General features: G+C 42.9%; 1 protein-coding gene across 1 annotated transcript in view; it reads left to right on the forward strand.

The window, feature by feature from the left end:
* Window positions 1-21,840, forward strand: part of TUBGCP2 (tubulin gamma complex component 2) — a 51,297-nt gene that overhangs the window by 21,141 nt on the left and 8,316 nt on the right. The window contains exons 4-13 of the mRNA XM_085848849.1: window positions 1,152-1,311; window positions 1,411-1,621; window positions 2,608-2,807; window positions 4,658-4,847; window positions 4,944-5,089; window positions 7,579-7,759; window positions 8,991-9,171; window positions 20,543-20,715; window positions 21,337-21,465; window positions 21,561-21,681. Of these exons, the coding sequence (XP_085704975.1) occupies window positions 1,152-1,311; window positions 1,411-1,621; window positions 2,608-2,807; window positions 4,658-4,847; window positions 4,944-5,089; window positions 7,579-7,759; window positions 8,991-9,171; window positions 20,543-20,715; window positions 21,337-21,465; window positions 21,561-21,681 (1,692 nt within the window). The remainder of the gene's footprint in view (window positions 1-1,151; window positions 1,312-1,410; window positions 1,622-2,607; window positions 2,808-4,657; window positions 4,848-4,943; window positions 5,090-7,578; window positions 7,760-8,990; window positions 9,172-20,542; window positions 20,716-21,336; window positions 21,466-21,560; window positions 21,682-21,840) is intronic.

A 21,840-nucleotide genomic window follows, 5' to 3' on the forward strand; every position in this document is an offset into this window, starting at 1 on the left:
GTATCTGGATCTTCAGTAAAATCTAATCAGTTCGTCCTTGTCACACACTGAACCTGTCCACAAAATTTCATCCGGATCCGTCCACAACTTTTTGAGATATTCTGTACATAAACAGAAAGATAGACAGACAGAAAGGGGTGAAAACAACCACCTTCACCTTCGGTGGCGCAGATAATAAAAAGAGTGAATCGTCAGATGAATGGACGGTTAATTGGGACTAATAAAAGAATGAGCGGACTGAGTGGTAAGACAGACACACCGAAGGACGAGAATAAACCTGCGGGGTTGAGGGAAAGACCGACGGGATGAAGGAGTGGTTATTGAATTGAGGTTTGGTGAAGTGGATTATTGGTGGATTGAGGAGGGCAGAGAGGGGTGGGGGGGGGGTCCTGGAATGGGCCGATGGTAGATTGAGAGAAAGATTGATGGTAGAAAGGCCGATGGTAGATTGAGAGTGAAATTAGCAGAGTGGAAGACATCACACCGGGTATACACAAACTAACAACACATTTTTCTCCCCAAACCCTTAGATTTGGGGCAAAGGTCTACCTACCACATTAACAAATGAAATCACTCATTCTCAGGACTCCGATGCGTACATGAATTCTCTCCCCAGCATGCATTTCCAAAACGGTCACAATATGTATCCATCCTTACCACGTCATCGCAAAATGCCTCCCGTAAAGTTACGCAACTTGTACACGACAGCTCTTAAGATGTAAGTTGTTAAGGTCACCGAGGAAAATGGCGGGAATGTGGGTGCACACAGGAAATACTGTGTCAGTGAGAAATCTATTTGGGGCTGTTGATCTGGCTTCGTCTTGTACTTCAAATCAACTTGTATGTGAATGAAGGAAAGATAAATGGGGAAATTAGCCAGTTCGACTTCTATTCCACATCGACTTGTATGCCAAAAAAAATCGGTCGTACGATTATTCGAGTTGTACACAAAAAAAAAAAATTAAAAACCACCCCAAATGGAGAGAAAAAAAAATGGAAGTAGAGAAGTTGGTGGGGTTGGTAGAACTGCATTTACAAGAAATTGAAATGAATATGAGGCTTGGATTTATTAAACTCAAGGTGCTTTTTGCCTCCTTCATTTTGTTTTCTTGATGACGCTTCATCAGTTGTTGGTCGTGCTTGTATTCCAGCCACTGCAAGTTATTCGGAAAAAACTGCGAGACAAACACAAGAAGCACAACCCTGGTCAGGCTACACCCCAATTGCCTTCCTGGGTATATGAACGACTCGCCCTGATTGGTGACTTTGCGCCTTCCGACGGCATGCCTTCTGAACCCTCGGTGCAAATTGGTGAGTGAGGTCAAAAAAAGTTCGGTAAACTTCTTGATAAAATCGACGCGTCCAAGTATGCACCGGTGAGCTGCGCATTGCCTTTCTCAACCCTTTCAGGCACACTGCCACTGGCCTTCCAAGAGCAGACGGTTGTGGAAGATCTCTTATGGCTGATGGTAGGTGTCGATGGACGATACTTGGTGTCCCAGCCTCTTGCTGCACCAATGGCTGCACGCTCGTTCTCGATTGACCCCAGCCTGGATGTATCGATCAGTGAGCTGCTGGGCCGAATGCTACCCCTCGTCTCTGATTACTCGATCGTTACCAGGTCCACTTCCGGGATAACAATATAGTTTAATTGATCAGAAAATTTTGACAAACTGTTGTCTTCATTAGCTCTTCCACCGAAGGTGGATGGGGGGTTATGTTATCAACCCTGTTTTGTTCATCTGTGAGCAGGATATCTCAAAAATGTATAGGATATCTCAAAAAAAACTTGGTGGAGAGGTTGGGGGTGTGATGAGGACAAATCGATTCAATTTTGGTGAAGATTGTCATCCGGATCCATTAATTTTTAAGTGATTCTTCACCTTCGAGAGATGGAGCCAAAACGATGTTTAGCGTGATATTTGAAGAAAAGTTATGGACGGTTTATGACAAAACATGGTGGTTGAGTTGGTTCGGTGACAAGACCAGGCTGATGAGATTTCGATTCAAGTCTGGATTCAGATTATTCCTATCAGTGGGATACAAAGTGTAAACTGTTCAGCCTGGCGGAGTTGTGCGCTCTAACGAATGCTGTTCTAGTTATTCTAGTTTTATTTGTATCCTATATAAAGAATTTGTACTTTATAATTGGAACACATTGATTTTTCACAGTGTGACGATTGATGGGGTGAAGTACTGCAGTTGTCAAGACGGATTCAGACAGGAGTAAACATTGTTGTTGTTGCTTTTTCTTTTTCGGTGACGAGCCGTATTGTGTGCACATGTATCGTTTGTCATATAACTTGGTCAGGACGTAAAGTTTGGAGTATAACTTGCCTTTTCTGAAGTTTCATTGTTTCTTTGAATTGGAGATGAAGGACAAAAAACATTCGGTGCTCAAATGGAAAAGTGAAGAACTGAGGCCACATATATATATATATATATATATATATATATATATATATATATATATATATATATATATATATATATATATATATATATATATATATATATATATATATATATATATATATATATATACACTTGTGCTGATGCTTTTATTTTATTTTATTTATTTTTTGAAATATTTTTTTCACCTGGCAGGTTTATTGAGGAACAGTCATCGTTTGAGTATGGTCAGGTGAATCACGCACTGGTTGCCGCTATGCGCACCTTGCACAAGGAATACCTTATCCTTGTGAGCCAGCTTGAGAATCTGTACCGGCACGGTGGCCTTTCGCTGCAGAAAGTTTGGTTCTATGTGCAACCCACACTTCGCACCATGGAGCTTCTTTCCTCTATTGGTATGTTCTCTTCATCTGGGAAAGTGATGGGCAGGAGTACATGTATTGATGGGGGAGAAAACACATCAGGCAAGCGAATGATTTATGCAGAACTTGCAGGGGTACATGGTGTTGCACGGTATATATTTTTTGTGGGGGCCTAAAACACTTCCCTTCACCCACTAAGGAATGGGGTCGGGGATCATTTCATATTACCTTTCACGTTGCGACAAAGGCTTAGGCACAATAGAGAGATTTAAAAATGGCCCATCACGGTTGCTTGTCAAACTTTCAATCCCGTGAGATTTGCGGGAACCCTGTGGAATTGTAACTCAATTGTGTCCATGACCATGAGACCCCAAACCAAGAGATCGCAAAATTAACTTTGCACATAGAGAAACGTACTGTACCAGACAGGATGGTCACAAAGTCCCATTACACCGCCCCCCCTCCAAAGTCTTCCTTCCCTTCCCCCCTCCCCTTCCCCCCCCTCCCCAATAATCATCTACCCTGGTAAATTTCATATATATATATATATATATAAATACATACATACATACATTCATGTTAATGTTATTACTTTGGTTTTTATGACAATAAAAGTTTTGTGTATTCATTGTTCACATTTATACCTCTTGTGTGTTCATTATAATAATTTATCACGTTCTGCGGAGGAGGTAACAGGACTTTGTAAACACCCTGTAGATTATTGGCTAAGAGGCATTGTCAAAGTTTTACCTTAGAAGTGGAATTTGATGAATTTCATTGAATGGATGCTCTTGAATGTGCCATTGATGTTTCTCGGTTAAGTTTACCCCCGATCTATAAATATGTCGCTGATCAGGAATAAGATGATGTTCCCCCAACTTTGACTGCTTCCAGAAGAGGTTCATTTGCATTTGTATGTCTGGTAATTGTTTTGTGTTTATTCATACTCCTGTGTACTTGAATATAGATGTCATTAATCAAAAAGGTTTAAACACTATGCAGCTATTTTTACAATAAAATATAATTCCAAAAATAAATCTAACTTAAAAAATATATATATTCCCAAATTTTTTTTTGACTAAAACACTCCTGGGCACTCACTGATTAACCTCATAACGTTTGTTGAAAATCCATTCAGCCATCTCGGAGAAAAACGGTGATGCGACACACACACACACACACACACACACACACACACACACACACACACACACACACACACACACACACACACACACACACACACACACACAGACAGACAAACGGCTCTCTTATAGTATAGATTCCCCAAAGATTGGGGGATTGGTAAAGGGGCGATCGTCAACATCAGCAGCGATCGGAGGATTGTGGGTTTTCTGCAGGTCTTAGGTTATTGAAAAATTGTTACTTTTGAAATCCATTTAATTTTGAGTTTCTCTCACCGTCTTTGTCCTTCTTAGTTTATCCGGAATGAAGTTTTTCAAAGTACTTTAATTTTATTTTTAATTGTGGTGAGAGGGATATAGGTGATATTGCCTTTTTATTGGTATCATTTTGGTGTCCATCGCAAGTTGACCTTGGGGTGTTAATAATAGGCATCCACAAAGTGTGTACTGGCACATGTAAACCAGACTATGTCAAGCAGGCAGATTACCCTTTCCCTGAAGGTCATTATTGAAGCAGCTGAGATTTTACCGACAGTCCTCGAGCAATCTGGTGATTCCCGAAGCTCTAGCACTCAGATTTTTATTCATTATCCCTGGGATGAAAGTCCAGTGAAAAACACTAAGGCTTCACTATATTTGAAATAAGTTCGCCATTAGGTGCAAGTTAGTGTTATTTTGTCACAGCATTTTGCTGAGTCCTTCCTATCCCTCTCACAATTTGGACTGTCTGGCTTCCAGCAATTTCTGTGTACAAAGGGGCCTGCACTGGAGGAGCCACACTGTCTCTGCTGCACGAGAGGGCATTCAACACAACCGGCGATGCTCAGGCTCAGGAACTGTGCCTGTACCTCACCAAAGCAGCCAGTGTACCTTACTTTGAGATCCTGGAAAAGTGGATATACAAGGGTATTATTCAAGACCCTTACAGGTCAGTGTGTTTTGCATGGCTTGAGTTTGTAGCTAATTGGGGTGTGCTTTGACTGCATTGTATTGAATAATTTCCCCCACCCCACCTTGTTTTCAGTGAATTCATGGTGGAAGAACAGGATCTGCTCAAGGAGCGTATTCAGGAAGACTACAATGATAAGTACTGGGACCAACGCTACACCGTGGTGCAGCATTGCATCCCTACTTTCTTACAGAACCTTGCAGACAAGATTCTCAGCACAGGTCTTTCATGTTGGAAAGTTCATCAGAATTATGTATTGTGGTATGACTTTCCCAGAGATGGTATGAAAATGTGTGGGTCTGAAGGTGCAGCATTGGAGTTGTGAATTACTACGTGGTGTGAAAAGTGCAAACCTCCACCTGGCTGAACAGTTTTGTATCCCACTGATTGGCTGGATCTACATCCCGACCTTTATCAAAATCTAATCGGCTTGATCTTTTCACCTACCAAACTCATCCACCAATTTTCGTCTGAATCGGTCCATAACTTTTTGAGATATCATGCAATATATCGTTTTTGGCCTTGGCTCTCAATGGTGAAGAATCACTTCAAAATTCTTGGATCCGGTTCCAGATCTTCACCAAAATCTAATCAATTTGTGCTCGTGACAGATTCACCTGTCCATCAGGCTTCTTCAAAATCCGTCCATAACTTTTTGAGATATCCTGGTCAAAGACAAACAGATGTGAAAACATAACCTCCATCCACCTTCGGTGGAAGAGCAAATGAAGTCAATAGTTTATAAAAATTTAGGATATTGTAATTGGCTCCGGCTGTCTGTCCGTCCATCACGTTTTCTCCTCCGAAACGGTTACTTGCAAAAATTCAACAAACTTAGTAGTTATGATCACCACATGGCAAGAAAATGTGGGAGCAGTATGAATTTTGGCCCCACCTCCTGGGGTGGGTTCAAAACGTCAAACACCAAAAAATGCAATTCAGGGCACATTTTAAAAAAGCTTGTTTAATGAAACTTTGTCTATGCAATCAACGTTGGTGGACTCCTGAAATATGTAACCATCTTTTGGATTTGACCCCCAGTTCATGGCACATGGGTCAACATGGGGAAAAAGTTTTTCACTCAAAATTTGATATTGGATCAATCCTGGTGGAATGTTTTTTGCCATCTTTCAACATTGCTTTAGGTGGGAAGCGTGGGGATTTTTGATGGCGCACTGTAGAAGAAATTCTTAAGTCACCCTGTACATTTGAATCATTTATTTATTTAACAACAACATAAACAAATACATTTGCGTGTATGGAGGATCTAAACGCAGACTTGCTCCAGATCTCTGAAACGCATGATAAAGTTAAGTCCTTTATGTAGAATCGAGTGAGACATCATATTTTTTATTTCCAAACGCTGGTGCCACAGTTTGTCAGGTCTTGATATTCCCAGGTGGAGCTCATCTTTAGCCTTCGTGCAGCCGCCAGCTTGATTTGGTTGAATGATTGAGGCATATATTTCAAACCCAGATGTGTAGATTCTCTCCCAGCACAGAATGACGCATATAATAATAGAATGACGTCAAACTGCAACCCTTTTGGGTATTTTGATAGATTTCTATAGTATGTAGGTTAAAATTCAGTCTGCTTCTCACAGACTGGGGAATATATACTATCTTGAAGCAATTAGAGCTTAGTGAATACATCTGGACATTTCCTTAGACCCACATTTCAGTTATATTGAAATCATACTCCTTGTCAGACTTGCTGGTGCCCTTCATAAAAAAATCCCTTGGAAAGCAAGAGCGCTTTTAAATGATAGGCAATTATTTTATCCTGAATTAAAGCTTATTTGAAAGGTCGGCTTGCTTATCATATCTTTACTGGACAGGTCGACATCATTCAATACAGAGGAAAGAGATGATTATGTTAATTAAAATTAAAAATGGATACATATTCAAGCACATATAATCATACCATATTTGAGTACATTTTCCATTTCAGATTTAATTCATTTATTTTAACATCAAGTTAAATTTAATAACATTTTATTATCGTTTTTATCGCCCTCAAACCCCATTATGCCAATTTCGGAGAAATTGCACCGACACGCACCGTCGACTTCGCTCAAGTAAATATTTGTGTTAAAAATTGATTAAACGACGTAGTTTAATCTTCTCTTTCAAACGTTTTCAGATATGTGAGTCATTAAAATCCAGGAAATGAATATTTAACATTCAGTTGTATGATAGCTTCGTCTGACAATATGGTGCAGAGGTAGCTGTGAAGGTTGTCTTTGAACCGTCTAGTCTGGATTTTCCTCCTGGCCTGATATGACTATAAACCGTCTGATTGGTGCTTCACACGCTGGATGTTGCATCGCAAAGTGTGCCAATCCTCGGATGGATGTTAAGCTGGGTGTCGTATCTCCTCGCATCAGGTGATGAACTTTAAAAGTCCCATGGTGTATTTTGTGCAGAGTAAGAGTTATTGCCGACATCATGAAAAATTACAAATTCATGCCACCTTCAGACTTGACTCTGGTTCATGAAAGACTTTCCCCAGCCCCAACCCCACAAGAAGAAAAAGAAGCAGTAGTGGTGGGAGGAGTGGTTAAATACCATCTTTGGTTTTGTATGCAAGTTATGTTCCCCATTTCTTGCTATTAAATTAACTTTTATGAAGGTAAAGAATGTTTACTAAGAATGCTCAAAGAAGACTATTACATTTATAAATGGATTGCCTGGCCCTGTATGCGTCATAGGCAAGTACCTGAATGTGGTACGAGAGTGTGGCCAAGATGTGTCATTTCCTGCGGCAAGCGAGGTGGTGTACACGCTCAAGGAGCGAGCGTACGTCGAGCAGATTGAAGCAGCTTACAGCTATGCCAGTCATGTTTTGCTCACGTTCATGCTTGAGGAGAAGGAGCTCCTCACAAGGCTTCGGTGAGTCGTCCCACCAGAGTGCAAATCAGATGGGGTACATGGGGTATTTGAGGTATTGAGCCTGGAATGACAGACTGTTGTGTGAATTGAGCTGAGCAAGGTCTTATCAGGGATATTAAAACAAAATGAGGGTTATTGCATAAAAAATGGAGCATTTTTCCCTTAAATCATCATCATCAATATGGTTAGAGAATGGCTGACAGGATGGCCTGGAGGTGTGCACACTCACCTCTCAGCTGTCTAGCCTGGCTTTGAGTCCTGTCCCAGCTATAAACTGTAATCCCAGTGTTTCACAGGCAGGGCGATTCATCATTGTGTGTGCCGTCCCTTGCATGGACGTTAAACTGTGCATCCCATCTGCTAGCATTAGTTGGACGTTAAAAGGTCCCACTATGTCATTGGCGAAGGATAGACAAGCTTTCGTCGGCACCACAGGCAAATTTAAAATTCCTGCCCCTAACTACAGCTGGGAAGACAATGGCAAACCACCCAATATAACCCTTTTCAAGAAATTGCTTTGGCAGTACTGAACCTGCCTTTGGGCAGAACACCAGAATGGGAATACTAATGGTTCGAGATTCAGGAATGTATTTTTCTCCTCTTACTTTCTATACATTGATCCTTTCAATGATGCTAAATCTGTTTTGATGCAGATTCAAAAATGATTTGAAAACAAAAAAGTTTTGAACGAGTTGCCAATGGCAGGGATTAAGCTCCTCCTTTCCCCCTCCCGTAAACCGGCAGCAAACCCTCAATGCAGATGTTCGTTCTTTTCTCTGTATTTCCAAAGAGTGAATCAATTTCCTGATTCCATTGGAATACAAGTCATGTTTTTCACTCAAAATCTCTTCCAGGAGCAAAACTTTATAACTCGTGTGGAAAAGCCATGGCGGTTGTAGTTCAAACATGCTGGACAATCCATAATTATTTGAGGTCCGTGGCTTGCCCGAGCGAGACCTTTGCCGAAACAAAAGTTTGAAATTTTTGTGTCTTCATGTCCATTTTGACTGTAGTAAAGAAATCAGAGCCAGGGAGGACTGGGGAGGGAAAAAGGAAAATCGAAATATTGAGAGTATTGTGGAAGAGATGAGGTATGGGACATCAACATTTACATGGCCAAGGATGATGCATCGGACAAATGGGAAAGAATAGTTGCTCAAAAATGTAGCTATTTCCCATACCTTCGATGCTACCATAATACTTTTCCCTCCCTCCATTTTCTGCGGTTAAGGTGCATCAAGCAATACTTTCTGCTGGCCATGGGAGACTTCTTCGTTAACTTCATGGAGCTGGCGGAGGAAGAGTTGAAACAATTTGTGATTGACATTTTGCCCGTGCGCTTGGAAGCTCTGCTTGAGCTTGCATTGCGTATGAGCACAGCAAATACCGACCCCTACAAGGATGATCTAAAGGTGCAGCCCAGGGCATGTCTGTAAAAAAAAAATTGTATTTATTTATTTGTTACACATTTTGATGGCTTGTATTTGTTACTTTCAACAGCAAACCCAGAACTATGTTTTAGGGAATTTTATGCCACAGACTTCATTTGTCTTTTCAGTCGTTCGATAACATTATGTGTCTCTTCTCCAGGGGGATAGGTTCCTAGCGAGTTCATGATTCATCAGGGGGAAATCAAAAATCACGTGAAAATCTGTGAATACGCCCACGAAAAAAACGCGAATACATGAAGCATAGCACTGCGAATGTAGAAACAGGTCAGAAAAACCACGAGTATGCCTGCAAAAAAAACCCGCAAATATACGCAGTACAGGGCTGCAAATGTAGATGTAGGTCACATTTTATGAGCCGTGAATACACGGGGTCAGCAAATAGCGGAACCGCAAATGTCGGGGTCCGACAGTGCTCGTTTCTGTGAAGGCTGCCTTAGCCTACATTGGTGGACAAGATTAACATTGGATTTTTTATCAACATTACAAGAAGTACAAAAGAGTATGTTTACATCCAGAGGAAACAAACTGTTATCAACTTTTAGTTGATAAAATATTATTAATTTCAAGTTTAGTTGAGGACTCCTTACTCTCATTTTAAGGTGGGGTCATCAAAGGGGTGATTGAGTTGGAAATTGGTTTTCAACCATTGGTCGAATATCCAGCAAAGGATTTCGATGAAGATTGGTGATTAACTTCCTTATGAAAAGACACCAAATCAGGTTGATGGGGATATATCCACCCTGCCCCTAAAACATTATCGAAAGCTATTGTTGGGTCAAAAAGATAAAGGTGTCACCTGTTACATCTCCAATTTTATTATTATTTTTTTTTTAACGTCAGGCCCATGTGAGCGATATGGCCATCGAACCCTTTAATTTGTCTGGCTGCTAAAGAGTAAAACAGATTTTTGTGTGTGCATTGGTATCAAAACAAGTTAAAATGCACAAATGATTGAATAAAGAAATCCACATTCTAAAAATGCTCAACTGATGCTGTTTGTAAGTTTGATAACTTGAAAACATGTTGAGCACTGAAATTAAAACGAGAGATGAACCTTCAGAGTGTAGGCTTTATTCCATTTGATTGGAGCCGCTTCTACGGGCACACCAGGAAATACAGACGCAGCATGGAGTACATAAGCAGTAAGGTATACACGCGCAACTAATCACCGCAAAATAAATCAGTATAAGCACGGAGTCCGATATACTCTCAATTCTCACCATTCAACGAGCACCAAGTGAACCGCCGCCGTAAAACGACAATGCCCCTGGGACAATCACCCCCGACCGTGCCGAACCTCAGCTTTATCGCTTCCGTGCTCGAGCCGTGCAACATGTGATCACACATCACGACCTTCAATTCACCACATTCTCCCCGTCTTTAAAATGTAACTAGAGGCCCAACTAACGCACCATGATTACTTCAGCACTATAGGAGTATACATTTCAAGCAACGCAAACTATCTAATCTACAGAAGCATACATGCCAAGCAGTGAGGATTATTTTGAGTTGTAGGAGCATGGTAATGAGCATCGATATATGATATAATGAGCATATAGGAGCATGAGCATCGAGGATGCCGATAATCCCCTTTACAGATTGAGTCGGCGAGGGGGTATTATTCGTCGACCTCTCCGGGAGTAGATGGCGGTTTCACTTGAGGAAGGCTTCCGATCCTCTTGGTGAGCCTCGACTCGTGCCGGAGATGACTCCCCGATCGCTCTCGGGTGGAACGCGGCAGCTCCGTCGTCACCCTTCTTGGGTGGAGTCCCTGGGGGGGGAACACCTGGGGAGGGGATGTCAGAGGGAGGAGTGCCAGATGGTGGTGTACCTGCGGGAGGAGTACCTGAGGGAGCCAAATGGCGAACCGACACAGTGGTCTCCCTGCCATCCGGGAGCCTGACATGAGCATACTCTGGATTAGTGTCGATGAGTTCGACCCCCTCCACCAGGGGTTCATACTTGCTTTGTCGGACCGGGCGTTTCATGAACACTGTTCCGGGATGGGTTAGCCAGTTGGGCACCGATTGGCCGTCAACATAACGCCGCTGGTGAGTAAACATTCGTTCGTGAGGAGTTGCATTGGTGGACGTGCAGAGCAAAGAGCGTATGGAATTCAGAGCGTCGAGAAGGGTAACCTCCCACCACTCGGGGCCCAGTCCTCTTGATTTCAACGCCAGAGTTACGGCTTTCCAAATAACTCCATTATATCGTTCCACCTGACCATTACCCTGTGGGTTGTAACCCGTCGTTCGACTAGTTGCTATGCCGTGCTCTAATAGGAATTGTTTTAGCCCGGCCGACATGAAACACGGCCCTCTGTCTGAATGTATGTACGAAGGTTTCCCAAACATAGCGAAGAGGTCAGACAGACATTTCACGACAGTGCCCGAGGTCATATCCGAGCACGGAAATGCGAAAGGGAACCTTGAATATTTGTCAACAACAGTGAATATGTATCTGTTGTCTGTCTCGGTCGGCAGGGGCCCTTTGAAGTCAATGTTTAGTCTCTCGAAGGGAGAAGTGGCCTTGATCAATCTGCCAGAAGCCGCGCCATAGAATCTGGGTTTTAGTTCAGCACAAACAGGGCATGAAGCATTCATTTGTTTAATATCTTCAATAGAATAGGGAAGGTTTTGTCTGCGCACGAAATGTGCCATTCTGGTTACCCCCGGGTGGCACAGAGACACATGGAGGTCTTGCAAAGCCCGACTGATTGTCGCCGAACAGTAGACCCGAGAGAAGGTGTCTGCAGCAGGGTTTTCCCTCCTGGGCCGGTAAACTATGTCATAACTATAGCAAGCTAGGTCTATCCGCCATCTCATAATTTTTTCATTCTTAATTTTCCCGTTATTTTTCCCATCAAACATGAATGCCACGGATCGTTGGTCCGTAACGAGCGTGAAGTGGTTTCCCAGTAAACAATGTCTCCATTTACGCAGCGCTTCGACGATGGCGTACGCCTCCTTCTCTATTGCCGAGTGTCTCTGCTCGCTTCCAGAGAGAGTTCTCGAGAAGAACGCGACCGGCCGCCCAGACTGATTAAGCGTAGCAGCTATCGCGTGATCTGAAGCATCTGTTTCCACCACGAAGGGCACCGAGCTATCGATCGATAATACCACGGAATTACTGATATCATCTTTGAGGTTGTGGAAAGCTGTTACAACAGCGGCATCTGGTGGAAAGTTTTTGCAATGCACTAGGGGATGTATTTTCTCGGAGTATTGCGAAATCCATCTTTCATAGTAAGCGAACATGCCGATCACCCGGCGCATTGTCTGCAGGTCCTGAGGTGGGGGTAGCTCACGAAGTGGGCGCAATCGTTCAGGATCGGGCTTAATCGTGCAGTCGGCTATCGTGTAGCCGAGAAGGTCAATTGACCTTGCCGAGAATACGCATTTCTCGTAGTTGAGAGTCAGATTATATTTTCTAGCAATGCTCAAGAATCTGTCCAGATTCATGTCATGTTCCTCCTGATCCCTACCGCACACTGTGACATTGTCCACGTAAACAAAAGTGTCTTTGAGGTTTTCATCTGAGATGATGTCGTCCATAACCCGTTGGAAGCAAGCTACTCCATTCGTGACACCGAATGGAATCCTCCTGAATTGGTAGAGGCGTCTACCTGCCTGGAATGCGGTGTAAGGTTTGTCTTCCTCTCGGATGGGAATTTGATGATAGGCGCTTCGCAAATCCATGGTGCTGAATATCTTATAATTGGCCACGCGTTCGACCATCTCGTCTATGCGCGGCAAAGGGTAGGCGTCGAGTTGGGTGAAACGATTGACCGTTTGGGAATAATCGACAACCATTCGTTTCTTATGATTCTGATTGGCGGTGACCAACACCTGTGCGCGCCATGGCGAATCGCTCGGTTCTATAATTCCTTCTTCCAGTAATCGCTTGGTTTCTGAAGTGATGAAATTCATGTCAGCAGTGGTATATCGCCGCGATTTGATCGCTATCGGTTTACAGACCGGCGACAAGTTAGCGAACAGCTGGGGGGACGTTACCTCTGCGGTGGTCAAAGCATTTAAAATTAGACGAGGTTTGCTTCCTCCAAAGGGTATTTCGACGCTCGTGTGCTGCTTGAGGACATTATGACCCAGAATTACGTCTGCGCATAAATCACGAAGCACCAGTACCCTTACATCCCGATGCGTGTACCCTTTTACGTCCAATTCAACATTGCAGTACCCTCGTACGCGGGACTGTAGTGATGTGGCGGCCATGCATACCGTATTGTCTGTCGGGTGGATCTTCCATTTCCTGCCCTTCACTAGCGAGCTGTTGACGAAACTTTCAGAGCTACCGGTATCAATCAGTGCCTCAGCCATATGCCCGTTAATTCGTACGTTGATGATAGCCTTGGATAGATTCCCCGGCGAGGCTGCAGTTAGTTTCTTTTGCTAGTAGAGAGCCGCAGAAGTGGGTTTATTTCTCCTTAGAGTAGCTTTACATACCCTGGCATAATGCCCTTTCTTGTCACAATTCATGCATGTGGCATCTCTGGCGGGGCATCTGTGGCGGGGGTGTCTTTTGTACCCACAAAAGAAGCATTTACCAACCGGAGTAGTTGCTGAGGAGTTTGACGAGGTCTGGGTATCCGGCTCCTCGGGTTTTTCTCCATCCCCTGTGTCAGGCTGTGTCTGTGTCTGTGGGGTTCCTTGAGTTTCCACCGTAGCAGCGTTCATTAGCAGCATCGGTGTCCCAAATGACTTAGATTGCTGCTGAGCCGTATCCATCGCTCGAGCCTGATCGACTACCTTTTCAAGAGTGGGTTGCGCTTTCTCTAGTAAGCGTTGCCGTATGTGGGCTGATCTAAGTCCTTGGATAAATGCCTCCCGGGTCGCTTCATTTCGGTGTTCCTCGGCGTTTACGGCCCGGAAGCTGCCGTCTTTTCCCAGCTGTTTCAGAGCTTGCAGGAACTGATCGATTGTCTCCCCGGCTGCTTGCTTGCGTGTGTTGAGAATATGTCGTATGTATACCTCGTTCTTGCGCTTCACGTAGAGCGCCTGCAGCACGTCGATCGCTGCTTCGTAGGTGTCACACTCTGAGAAGAGCCTGTATACGCTGGGCGAGACATGATTCACAAGGGCGGCCAATTTGTCAGCTCCCTCTTCGATGATGGTCAGATAGTGTGAGAAGGAACGGAACCAATGCGACCATTTCATTTCTGAGTCAGTCGCGTTTGGGTCTGCGTCGAACCTCTCCGGTTTGTAGATCTTGTCCATCGTTGGTTGAGAGAGCCGAGAAAACCAAATGGAATAAATTGAAATGAAAACGAGAGAAGAACCTTCAGAGTATAGGCTTTATTCCATTTGATTGAAGCCGCTTCTACGGGCACACCAGGGAATACAGGCGCAGCAAGGAGTACATAAGCAGTAAGGTATACACGCGGAACTAATCACCGCAAAATAAATCAGTATAAGCACGGAGTCCGATATACTCTCAATTCTCACCATTCAACGAGCACCAAGTGAACCGCCGCCGTAAAACGACAATGCCCCTGGGACAATCACCCCCGACCGTGCCGAACCTCAGCTTTATCTCTTCCGTGCTCGAGCCGTGCAACATGTGATCACACGTCACGACCTTCAATTCACCACAAACACCCTGAACGAGAACACAGCTCAATGTTAATGAGTATGATTGACATTAGTTTTGTTTGAGAAGTTCTTGAATGTGAATATCGTAAAAAAAATTGTTCTTAAAAATGAACAGAATAAAGACTGATATTTTGGCAATGAACTCAGAAATCGTTTGCCCGCACGACCCTCGCCACCACCAGGCCGAGATTTCACAGTTCACTTCTGGATTATAACACCAGGTTTATTGGAGTTTGAACTCTATTTATATTTGACAGATAATTTTTGACTGTCTTGTGTCTTTTGGCAGCTTCCTTTTTATGATCATGTTTGAAGGATGTTATTTGTGAAAACGTGTTCCTGTTAAGATGATTTGCTCACATCTTGGAATCGGGTGGGCTTGTCTTTTTTTTTTTTCTTCTTTTTTTTTTCTACTTCCCTGCTCATCATCAGGTCGATCGTAATTGGACACGACAGACATTCTTGTTCCATTGTTCTCTTCTCGCCATTGCTTTAAGGCCCAGTCACACCTTGACGTTTTAGCCAGCTTATGTTGATTTTTGAAAAATTTGTCTAAAACGCTGGCACACGTCGAATACGTTATGGGTAAGTTTTGGAGACATTGAGAGCACGCTGAAAAACACTGCCATACGTCGTACGCTGGCTTTAAACGTTGTACTTTGCGGTTGTCCTCAAATTTTTTCATGCTTGAAATTTTACGACTTATGTCAGCGTATGACTCACAAGTTCCGCTACGCTGGCCATAAGTTGTCGGCACGTTACGCGATCGTTGACACACGTCGACACACGTTACTTGTAAGTTACTCATAAGTCGAAACACGTCAAGGTAATGTTTAACATACCCGAAACTTATTTCTTACCTATGAGTAAAGTGTTGTAGGCACGTTACACGATCGTTGACACACGTCGAGGCACGTTATGCGATCGTTGACACACGTCGAGGCACGTTACTTGTAAGTTAATCATAAGTCGAAACACGTCGAGGTAATGTTTAGCGTACCCGAAACCTATTTCTAACCTATGAGTAACGAGTTGTAGGCACGATATGCGATCGTTGGCACACGTCGACAAAAGTTACTTGTAAGTTACTCAGAAGTCGAAACACGTCAAGGTAATGGTTAGCGTCAGTGTTCCAGACTCCCTGTTTTTTGTTTTTTTTTCTTCAGTATGACGGTGATGTTGACACTTCGATTTCTAGTGCGGTTATGATTTAAATTGTTGAGCGGCAGCCTATTAATTATATTATATTATAACCCCACTAGAAATCGAAGTGTCAACATCACCGTCATACCGAAGGAAAAAAAAAACCAAAACCAGGGAGTCCGGAACACTGACGATAACCATTACCTCGCTGTGTTTCGACTTATGAGTAACTTTTGTCGACGTGTGCCAACGATCGCATATCGTGCGTACAACTTATTCCCATCGCATGCGGAACGTGTGAGGCATATGGCAAGTACGTCGTAAAATTTTTAACGTTTAAAATTTCAAGACTTACTCCACTTACTACGACGTATGATAGCGTACTTTATTGTTCTATTCACATATACCAAACTTACCCATACCGTATTTGACGTGCGCCAGTGTTTTAGACGCATTTTTCAGAGGTCAGCATACACTGGCAAGATCGTCAAGGTGTGACTGCGATGTTGACACTTCCATTTCTCCGGCAGTTATGATTTGAATCGTTGTGGCAGCCTTTTAATAGGCTACACCACGTGATCGTCTGCGATACGTGCAGCACGCTATGCATAAGTTAGACTATCGTTGGGCATAGGTTGTGAACGCCAACAACAGGCTAAGCATTCGTTGGTATAAGTTATCCATAAGACAACAAAACGTTCTGTGTCCATTACTAATATGTTATGCATACGACCAACTCGTAATGAATACGTCCGAATCTTTAAGAAAAACATCAAAAGTTCAGCGGAAGCCAGCGTTTTACATACATTTTGATACGTTGCCATTGCTGGCTAAAACGTCAAGGTGTGACTGGGCCTTTAGGGAGGTTACGTCTGTTGATTTTAGTGTCGTGTTCCAGCGTATCGACAAAGGAAGAAGCGGGACATCCTCGAGTTCCCAGAAAAGTACCATATTGGTCATCTCTGTCACTTCTCCAGCAGTGTCCACTGAACCTGAGACATTTCTGGATTAGTGGCTCTGACACTGGGAATATTTTCATATAGCTGTTCCTTAGTCTGGTGTGCTCTCCATGATACATTGAGTGATGCCCTGAGGAGTCTGGTGTATACACTGTCGAACCATATGGACAGTGTGTTGATCATCGTCCAAGTTTCTGCTCCGTATCGGAGAACACCTTTGAATGTGGTGCGGAAAAAGTGTTTCTTCAATTCTCTGCATCGGTCACTCCTCCAAACAACATTCATCATTGCCGACGCTGACCAGGCTTTCGCAATCTCGACCTCCATGTCCTTTGCAGTGTTGTCAACGTATGACTCCAGATATTGGAAATCTGGGACACACTTCAATTTGGTACCTCTGAGAGAGATGGGATCACCAATGTTGCCAAACGATATGAACTTGGTCTTTTCTTTGTTGATGATGATGAGAGACTTCTGCAGCTGCACACTCAACCCTGTGTAGTTGTTGTGCTTCAGCTCACGTGTCGGAGAGAAGGCTGACATCGTTGACGAAATTGGTATCTGTGATCGTGATAGCTGGGTAATGACTGCTACGCCTCTCATTTCGGATGAATCCTAGCTGCTCATACCCATTGATTGCTGATCGTAGAGCAAACTTGAGAGTGGTGATAAAGAGGTCGGGTGCGAGGTAGTCCGCTTGGAGGATTCCGGCCAGTATCTGGAAGAAGTCCGTTTCACTGTTGGGTGCGTGCATGCGAGCTGTTGTATCCCAATACATAATACCTATGGCTTTCACAAATGTTTGAGGAATGCCTTATGCAATTGGGATCTGATTACTTTGTTGTGGTATATCGAATCAAATGCCTTGGAAAATTGATGAAAGTCAATATCGCAGGTAAACTCTGCTTTTATCCCCTCAATGATTCTCTGAAGTATCAGGATTTGTACTGTTGTTGATCGGTTTAGGTGAAACCCGTTTTGATTGTTTCACAGTATTGACTCGATGTGCGGTCTTATCCTGTATCGCAGCAATCTGTTGTAGATCTTTGCCGATATGCAAGTTTCAGTTCCATTGGCAGGCTTTGCAATGTACGCATATTTCATTGCCGCACACTTTTCTCTTACATTTTCATCTTCCCTTGGCGTTCGACGTTTGCGATTAATCTCTTTTGGTGCATGTTTCTCAGCTGCGTAATTGTGAGCATCACTGATATTGTTGTACATAGCATCGGCCGTTTGGGAGCTTGTGGCTGCTTGCAGTACTTCACATCGGTTATTTCACTTTCACTGTATAATGTATATGCATCAAGGATTTTAATCTTTTGTCAGCTTGCTCCAGTCGTACTGTCGTGGTTGTTTACTTTTGATGTTTGCTCGCAGACTTAATCTTACTTTAGCGGTTATTGTCCGATGATCTGAACCTACCGAGTGAAAGCTGCCGGACAATTCGCAGTTCATGGCACTTTTTTTTCCACTTTTTGTTGTTAACCTCCGCCATCTTCGAAGATGGATGGAGGTTACTGTTTTCACCCCTTTCTGTTTGTTACTTATTTGTTTGTTTGTTTGTTTGTTTGTGAACAGTATTACGGAAAAACTCCTCGACGGATTTCGACGAAACTTGGTGGGGGGGGGTTAGATATGGTCCAAGGATCATGCCATTAAATTTTGGACTTGGTCCCCCCCCCCCCAAGAAATAAATTGTTAGAGAAAAAAATTGTTTTTTTTTGCATTTCTACATGTTTTATGTGATTCCCAACCCCCCCCAAATTTTTTTTTTACCCCCCAAACAATAGAGGATTTTTTTTTTCATTTCTACATGTTTTAAGTGATTTTCAACCCCCCCAAAAAATTGTTAGAGAAAAAAAATTTTTTTTGCATTTCTACATGTTTTATGTGATTCCCAACCCCCCCAAAATTTTTTTTACCCCCCAAAAAATAGAGAATTTTTTTTGCATTTCTACATGTTTTAAGTGATTTCCAACCCCTCTCTCAAAAAAAAAATTGTTAGAGAAAATTTTTTTTTTTTCATTTCTACATATTTTAAGTGATTTCCAACCCCCCAAAAAATTGTTACCCCCCCCCCAATTTTTTTTTTTGCATTTTTACATGTTTTAAGTGATTTCCACCCCCCCCCCCAAAAAAAAAAATTTGGGGAGAAAAAAAAATGTTTGCAACTTTTTTTCAAACAAAATTTCAAATTTTTTTTTGGCATTTTTACATGTTTTAAGTGATTTCCAACCCCCCCCCCCAAAAAAAAAAACAATGTTGGAGAAAAGAACTATAACTCTGTCAGCACTGTTGACATCATATTTAATGAATAAGATATAAGGTTCACTTGAGTGACCCAGCAGTATTGGTGGTGGAGGTTTTGCACTCTCCCGAGTGCTCCCCCTCTAGTTAAGAATGTAATCTATCTCTGCTCTATGGTGGGGTGGCATAAGTGAAAGTCCAGAGTTTACCTTTCCATTTTAAGAACACATTACTATTAAGATCTAATAGATCTACCTTTCCTATTGGTAGCAGTTATATTTGATCTGACACTCAGCTGGACTGAGTTTTCTCTGGCGATGACGATGATATGTTTGGGGACATCATTTACGAGTTGCATCAGCTGATCGTAGAATGCCAATGCATCTTCCTTCGATGATATGTTGGTCGGACTATAGCATGATATTATTGTTGCTTCAGGATTACCGTTGAAGGTTGCTACCATCATACGGCTAGTGATAGACTGACTCATTGTTATTAAGTTTTTTTTTTTTTTGTAGTGTTGCTGATAAGTCGGCCAAAACCCCAACTGAAGCGTTCAAGGGTTTCTTAGTGGCTGAGCTAGGAACTAAAGTCCACCCTTTTCCTACTCCTTGATAACAGATGTCGACATCATCATGGTAAATGTGGTATTCTTGAAGGCAGATTACACTGATGCCATACTTTTCCGCACGTGTAACAGCTTCTTTCATATTATCCCCTGAGCTAAGTGTCCGTGCATTGAATGTTGCTACAAAAATTGGATGTTTACATTTTCGAAGATTCTGCTGTTGATGGTGGTGGTGGTGGTGGTGGTGTTGTGCTGGTTGACCAGTAACTAACTTTTATCCCAGCCTGCTCGCTGTCTGGGGGATGCGCGCGACGACCGATGCAGTATGGTTGAGATATGTGTTTTTTTCATTGTCATTTTGTTTGCTGATTTCACTCGTGTGGTCACAAGTTCAACATGAGTATGCAGTATTCATTTTATCAGAATTTGTGATCTTGGTCATTGAAATGCCATGTAACTGCCTTACGATTCGCCGTTTGCATGTCTTCGCAAGTCTTTCTGCTTCGCCATTTTAACTACCGAGGCCCTGTTGCTGACATCAGGATTTTTTATTTTTTTTTTGTCATTGAGGTTTACTCCTCAAGACTTTGACTATACTTCATTTGTCCCCTACCCAGACTTACTGGTTTGTTTAGACCTGTTGCTTCCTTGCCAATGACATGCTAACTGCCACAGAGTTGAGCAGAGGTCACCACATTTCACAGGTGACTGTGCAGCAAGTAATTTGGCTTTATGCACAATGCTTTGCTGTAATTTGCCTGTTGCTGTTGTGATGACATGTATCCAAATGGGTCCGCTTCCAGATCGAACTGATGCCCCATGACCTGATTACACAGCTGCTGCGAGTTTTGGCGATTGAGACTCAGCAGGAAAAGTCACTGGCTGCTACCGACTCACCAGGATTTATGCTCAGTGGCATTGAGGCCTTTTCGTTTGACTACACCGTCATGTGGCCATTGTCTCTCATCATAAGCAGGTGGTATTTTGTTTTTTTGATACGAGATCGACACTCGTGGTGACAAACAATTGAAAAGCATCAAACTGACAATGGGTCAAGTAGTGCTACAGTTGGACACAATGAGCAAGGGAATGAACAAACAGGAAAAGAGGATGAGTGAAAATGCATTTACCTGCAATTAGGTAAATGTGTTAGGTTATGTAAGGTTAATGTGGGTAGAAAAGGTTGCGGGTAGGGGTGGGGATGACATGGGCAGAAGTGCACCGCCTGTTTGAGGCCTTGCAGGGAAGAGTGGGATTCAACCGTTTCAGGAAAGTTGTTCCACAAATGGGAGAGTAATAAATAAAGTCGAGGTGTGCCATAATCGTACATTTTAATGATTTTAACCAGGAAGGATTTACTCGAAGAACGTGTGCCCCCTAGAGCAGCTGTGGAGGGTCAGATGGCTGAGAGAGCGACAGATGCTCAACATAATAGTTCATATCTTATGGAAGCCAGCTTCCAATTGTTCTGTCCAAATGATATTGTCAGTTTTATTTGTAGAAGCTTCTTTCGGCACAACAAGTTCATGTTATCTCGTTATATTTAAAAAGTACAATGCTCTGTTTGCATTTGTGATGACTTATTGTACGTGCTCAGAAAATCCCTGACACGCTACCAGATGATCTTTCGACATCTTTTCTACTGCAAGTACGTGGAACGGCAACTATGCAACTTATGGCTCATCAACAAGGCCGTAAAGGTGGACTTTCTGAAATCCAGCAAGTGGTACGATGTCGCAGGCTGTCTGCACACTGCATTTGCAAAACGACTGTTGAATTGCTGTGATGCTTGAATCGGTATTTACTTTTGTGTTGGTGCAGGATTAGGGTGGCCTTTGCCCTGCGGCAACGCATGCTGAATTTCATGCAGAACATCCAATATTATATGATGTGCGAGGTCATTGAGCCAAACTGGCACCTCTTCGAGAACAACTTGAAGACGGTACACTTTGTGTCTTTTGCCCTCATTCAAAATTAGGTGTAACTACAACGGCACTCGGTAGAACGCATCCCTCCACCAGGCTGAATGGTTTACGTTTTGTATCCCACTGATCTGATAGGCCAGATCTGGATTCAGACCTCAACCAAAATAGAATCGGCT

The sequence above is a fragment of the Eptatretus burgeri genome, chromosome 12 (assembly GCF_056783735.1).
Source record: "Eptatretus burgeri isolate ZD-2024b chromosome 12, Ebu_testis_v1, whole genome shotgun sequence".
NCBI classification, from domain to species: domain Eukaryota; kingdom Metazoa; phylum Chordata; class Myxini; order Myxiniformes; family Myxinidae; genus Eptatretus; species Eptatretus burgeri.